We start from the raw sequence: 6000 nt of genomic DNA, 5'->3' as shown, positions 1-6000 counted from the left end.
TCAATGGATGGAATCGGTGAATGAATGGCTGAATGAATGACAGATGAGGCCTAATAGAGACAAAACACCAATTAAGTCGTTCAAACAAGATACTAAGTCGTTCAAACGACAGTTACTTTTTTTCCCTTTTTATCCTTGGGTTTCAGGGCTTCTGTAAGATCTGCAGAGGAAGATCCATCGCTTCAAACTTGTGAGACAACAAGAAAAGTGTGTCACATTTCCATTAAAATGCAAATGCAGTTTATATTAAAAGATAGCAAAGGGGTAATTCACTACATCACACAACACAGCTTGTTAGTACTGCAGGAAATTCATTTAGTCTTTTTCATATTTACACATTAAGTGACAACCAAACAAAGAAATCATAAATATCTCTTTTAGTTAACTTTACAACAGTTATATGTGACCATTATTAAATAACTGGCAGCAACCCTATCATTTACAATGTTTGGAAACACAGTGGTTAAATAATCCAGCAAAACAAAAATGTTCTTCTCCAGTGAGTAATATTAATACAAGTAAAAACAATAATGAAATCCCTTTGTACAAAATACTCTCTATACAACAAAATCAACACAATATATTTGACAATTTGTCTGCTTAAAATGCATGGTAAAATCTGTACAGCTTAGAAACCTTCGCTGAGTGGGTGGGATTCTGTGTGTTAGCGTAGTTAATGATTGAAGCATTGGTCAGATTGATGCGTCTGTGATCCAACCATCAGAGACCTCAGGTAAAATAGCTGCCAAGACCTTCTCTCATTGGCATCAGTGCTGTGGAATTCCTGTCTAGCAGCAAATCAGCATGTTGCTGAACTTGAAGTTACTTCAAGATACATGGTTTTGAGAACTCAAACTGATATCTGTCCAGAGCAATGCTCTATTTCCCACCCTCTGCATTTCCATGACAGATTGTACAGTACAAAACAATGTTAATCTAAGGGCTAAATTCAATCCGTAATGCTGAAGATCCGCACTACAGCGCGATTGAAATGTAAAGGCAATGTTCCAAAGTTCGCGGAGACTGCATTCACGGTAAACGCTGCATATGTAATAGATATTGTTTTTATTTGAATAATATGGATGGTTCCGTAAATTGCCAGTGGTATATTCTTTGTCTAAGGTAACACCTCCGTGATATATGGTTCATGGTAATCTCATATAATGTATGGTGCATTCGAAAAGTATTCAGACCCCTTGAATTTTTCCACATTTTTATGTTACAGCCTTATTCTAAAATAGATTAAATAATTTCCCCCCCTCAATCTACACACAATACCCAACAATGACAACACTAAAACAGTTTGACATTTTTGCAAATGTATATCAAAAAAACTGAAATATCACATTTACATAAGTATTCAGACCCTTTACTCAGTACATTGTTGAAGCGCTTTTGGCAGTGATTACAACCTTGAGTCTTCTTGTGTATGACACTACAAGCTTGGCACACCTGTATTTGGGTAGTTTCTCCTATTCTTCTCTGCAGATCCTCTCAAGCTCTGTCAGGTTGGATGGGGAGCGTTGCTGCATAGCTATTTTCAGGTCTCTCCAGAGATGTTCGATCAGGTTCAAGTCCGGTCTCTGGCTGGTCCACTCAAGGACATTGAGACTTTTCCAAAGCCACTCCTGCGTTGTCTTGGTTTTGTGCTTAGGGTCGTTGTCCTGTTGGAAGGTGCACCTTTCCCTCGCTCCAGTCTAGTATCCCAGTCCCTGCCGCTGAAAAACATTCCCACAGCATGATGCTGCCACCACCTTGCTTCACCGTAAGGATGGTGCCAGGTTTCCTCCAGACGTGACGCTTGGCATTCAGGCCAAAGAGTTCAATCTTGGTTTCATCAGACCAGAGATTCTTGTATCTCATGGTCAGAGTCTTTACGTGCCTTTTGGCAAACTCTAAGCGGGCTGTCATGTGCCTTTTACTCAGGAGTGGCTTCCCTCTGGCCACTACCACCATAAAGGCCTAATTGGTGGAGTGCTACAGAGATGGTTGTCCTTCTGGAAGGTTCTCCCATCTCCACAGAGAAACTCTGGAGCTCTGTCAGAGTGACCATTGTGTTCTTGTTCACCTCCCTGACCAAGGCCCTTCTCCCCCGATTGCTCAGTTTGGCCGGGCGGCCAGCTCTGGGAAGAGTCTTGGTGGTTACAAACTTATTCTATTTAAGAACGATGGAGGCCACCGTGTTCTTTGGAACATTCTTCAGATCTGTGCCTCGACACAATCCTGTGTCTGAGCTCTATGGACAATACCTCCGACCTCATTGCATGGTTTTTGCTCTGACATGTACTGTCAACTGTGGGACATTATAATGACAGGTGTGTGCATTTCCAAATCATGTCCAATCAATTGAATTTACCACAGGTGGACTCCAATCAAGTTGTAGAAACATCTCAAGGATGATCAATGGAAACAGTATGCACCTGAGCTCAATTTTGAGTCTTATTGCAAAGGGTCTGAATAGTTATGTAAATAAGGCATCTGTTCTACATTTTGTATAAAATATGCAAACATTTCTACAAAATTGTTTTCTCTTTTGTCATTATGGGGTATTGTGTGGAGGTTGATGAGGCAAAAAACATATTTAATCAATTTCAGAATAAGGTCGTAAACTAACAATGTGGAAAAGTCAATAAGTCTGAATACTTTCCGAATGCACTGTATGTGCACTGTATATTTCACAGAGGGCAACCTTGTCAAATGACATAATACACTGAAGCTTATTCTATAGTCTAGACTAGAACAGTGGACACTAAGTGTACAGTGCTTTACAGGTTCAGAGATGACAGCCTTAATCAGAACAGATAAAAGAACGCCAAGCACATTTTACAAACTCCAAGAAATATAAAACTGAGGAAAGAAAAAAATGAAAAAAATGTTTGGCACTTATACTTCATCGAGAATGCTATTCCCCGAGGACCAGAAATGGTTACCTTGCAGTTTACTTTAGATTTTTAAAATTAATGGATTTCAACGATTGTTAATGCAGTTTCCTGTACCAGTCTAAAGTACCAGTTTCCAGTACCAGTCCAGAGTACCCATTTCCAGTACCAATCTAGAGTACCAGTTTCCAGGACCTGTCTAGAGTACCGGTTAAGAGAGACCAGATAGATAAGTCCATGGTTGGTTTTAGAAGAGGAGGTATACAATGTGAAACATGTTTGAAACAGATCATCCCATTGCTGAGCTCTCCCATTGGTAACTGTCTGTCTGTCCGTCCTATTCGTGGCACATAGCTCATAAAATGTTATTCTAGTGTAAATGTAGACGTAGCGAAGCTCCACCCTTTGGCACATAAATATAGAGGTTTGAATGACTGGGTCATACTGTAATACAGATCTACACAACACTCTCACCATTCTTTAAAATCAGCAAAAACCAACTCAAAGAACAAAAAGTTCATAAATAGAGTTCATAAGGACATGGTATATGATGAGTGGCATTATAGAGAGAGCGAGCAGTTTGTTACATAGTCTCCTGCGGGAGAGTATATCGTTTTTAGCTTTGTCAAAAAGTTCACAAAAAATGCAATGTTATACACAACTAAGCGGCCCTCACCTTGAGGGGTTGCATTCTTTAAAAAGGCTCCAGATGTAATTTCTTTCTCTCTTTGTCATTTCTTTTCTCAAAGTGTATTCTTTGCTTTCTTTTTCCAGCATGCTTGTAAATTGTAATTCAGTCTGTTGCCTGAAGTGGGTAGCGGTGAGTCAGTCTGTGGTTGTGAGAGGGTGGTGGTAAGAGTGCGGATGTGTGTGTGTAGGACGAAGTCCAGCGGGCCGAGGAGATGCCAGATTTGTATGCATGCATAAATGTGTGTGTGTAGCATGAAGTATGTATGTGGCTGTAGTGTCTGTATGTACCACCTGTCTGTGTGAGTGTCAGTTTGTGTATGACTCACTGTGGCCTGAAGCATAAGTACGTATCGTTTACTGTATGTATGTGTATACTGTATACAGGTGTGTGTGTGTGTGTATAAGGGCGTGTAGTTGAAGGGATCAGGAGGACTAAGGGTAAAGAGTAGGAGTAGAGAGGCAGTGAAGCAAGAGGCCTCCCTTACACCTCGCTCTCGGTGGAGGGTTTGCGTGTGGGGATCCAGCCGGTGTCGGGCAGGCTGTGTTGGGGGTGGCGTTGGGGTGTGACGGTGACGGGGGTCAGCGTGTTTATGGACGAACACTCCGACGTCTCCTCTTGGAGCAACTGCTCTGTCTCGCCGTCGTCCAGCGAGGCGCTGCTGGCCTGCAGGGACACGGTGTCCGTGCGCATGCATGTGTGCAGACCACCACGCGACGGCTTCAGCTGCTTCAGGTCCTCCCAGTACAGCTCCTCGCTGGAGAGGAGACACACTCCTTCCACGATGCGGATCTTCTCCTTGGTGTAGCCACTGTCCCCGCCCCCCTGAGGAAGGAGAAAGAAGACACAGTAGAAGGGTTAGCCTAGTGCACGACGTAGACATCAACCATAATCACAGATCTAGGGTCAGATGATCATATCCCTAAAAGCATCTGAGGGCATGAAGAATATCTGACCCTGCATAAGTAGTTAGTAGAAAACTCATCCTGTATCAGTGGTTAGACAGCAGCCATTTTGGAATAACTCATCAGAAAACAACTACAAACACTCCAGAGCAGGATGTTGTTGTAAATCTCTACCCATGCACAGTAGTAGTTTGCTTTCAGTGAGATGTCCTCTGGTCTTTCAGTTAGTTTTGTCATCAGTGCTTATGTGTTGAGTGGGGAAACTATGGAATCTCAAATAAGCCATCTCTTTACTGCATTTATGGAGAAACAATTTATTCGATTTTTTGTGTCTGGATGCTAAACAATATATGGAAACAGTAAATTCCCCCAAAATAAGACTGTGTAAAATGTCAGACATACAATACATAAAGTGAAAGGGTTTGCCAAACAAAGAACATACTTTTCAATCCCTCATTACATGATATTATTAGGTCCATCCACAGCCATAGATAAAGTGCATTCAAAAAGTATTCACACCCCTCAACTTTTTCCACATTTTGTGTTATAAAGTGGGATTAAAATAGATTAAAATGTCATTATTTTGTCAACGACCTACACAAAATATATGTATTATATGCACATTATTTATTTTTTAATTCTTCAAACTGTCAAGTCGGTTGCTGATCATTGCTAGTCTTGCCATAGATTTTCAAGACTATTTAAGTCAAAACTGTAACTAGGCCACTCAGGAACATTCAATGTTGTCTTGGTAAGCAACTCCAGTGTACAGTGGCTTGCAAAAGAATTCACCCCCCTTGGCATTTTTCCTATTTTGTTGCCTTACAACCTGGAATTAAAATGGATTTTTTGGGGGTTTGTATCATTTGATTTACATAACATGTCTACCACTTTGAAGATGTTAAATATTTTTTTTATTGTGAAACAAACGAGAAATAAGACCAAAAAACAGAAAACTTGAGCGTGCATAACTATTTCACCCCCCCCCCCCCCCCTCACTTTGTAGAGCCACCTTTTGCAGCAATTACAGCTGCAAGTTTCTTGGGGTATGTCTCTATAAGCTTGGCACATCTAGCCACTGGGATTTTTGCCCATTCTTCAAGGCAAAACTGCTCCAGATCCTTCAAGTTGGATGGGCTCCGCTGGTGTACAGCAATCTTTAAGTCATACCACAGATTCTCAATTGGATTGAGGTCTGGGCTTTGACTAGGCCATTCCAATGTTTCCCCTTAAACCACTCGAGTGTTGCTTTAGCAGCATGCTTAGGGTCATTGTCCTGCTGGAAGGTGAACCTCCGTCCCAGTCTCAAATCTCAGGTTTCCCTCAAGAATTTCCCTGTATTTAGCGCCATCCATCATTCCTTCAATTCTGACCAGTTTCCCAGTCCCTGCCGATGAAAAACATACCCACAACATGATGCTACCACCACCATGCTTCACTGTGGGGATGGCATTCTTGGGGTGATGAGAGGTGTTGGATTTGCGCCAGACATAGCATTTTCCTTGATGGCCAAAAAGCTCAATTTTAG

The 6000-nt window shown here is 41.6% G+C and overlaps 1 protein-coding gene across 3 annotated transcripts in view; it reads right to left on the bottom strand.

Annotated features, from left to right (window-relative positions):
- Positions 1-217: 217 nt before the first annotated feature.
- LOC139576298 (low-density lipoprotein receptor-related protein 4-like) overlaps positions 218-6000 on the bottom strand; it is a 234579-nt gene continuing 228796 nt past the window's right edge. For 2 of the 3 annotated variants that reach the window (XM_071402240.1, XM_071402241.1), the window contains exon 38: positions 218-4392. In XM_071402240.1, coding sequence (XP_071258341.1) covers positions 4051-4392 — 342 coding nt within the window. In that variant the 3' untranslated portion in view covers positions 218-4050. The remainder of the gene's footprint in view (positions 4393-6000) is intronic. The other variant, XM_071402242.1, reaches the window with a different exon arrangement.

This window comes from Salvelinus alpinus, chromosome 5 (assembly GCF_045679555.1).
Source record: "Salvelinus alpinus chromosome 5, SLU_Salpinus.1, whole genome shotgun sequence".
NCBI classification, from domain to species: domain Eukaryota; kingdom Metazoa; phylum Chordata; class Actinopteri; order Salmoniformes; family Salmonidae; genus Salvelinus; species Salvelinus alpinus.
This window is presented reverse-complemented; position numbering and strand designations above follow the sequence as displayed.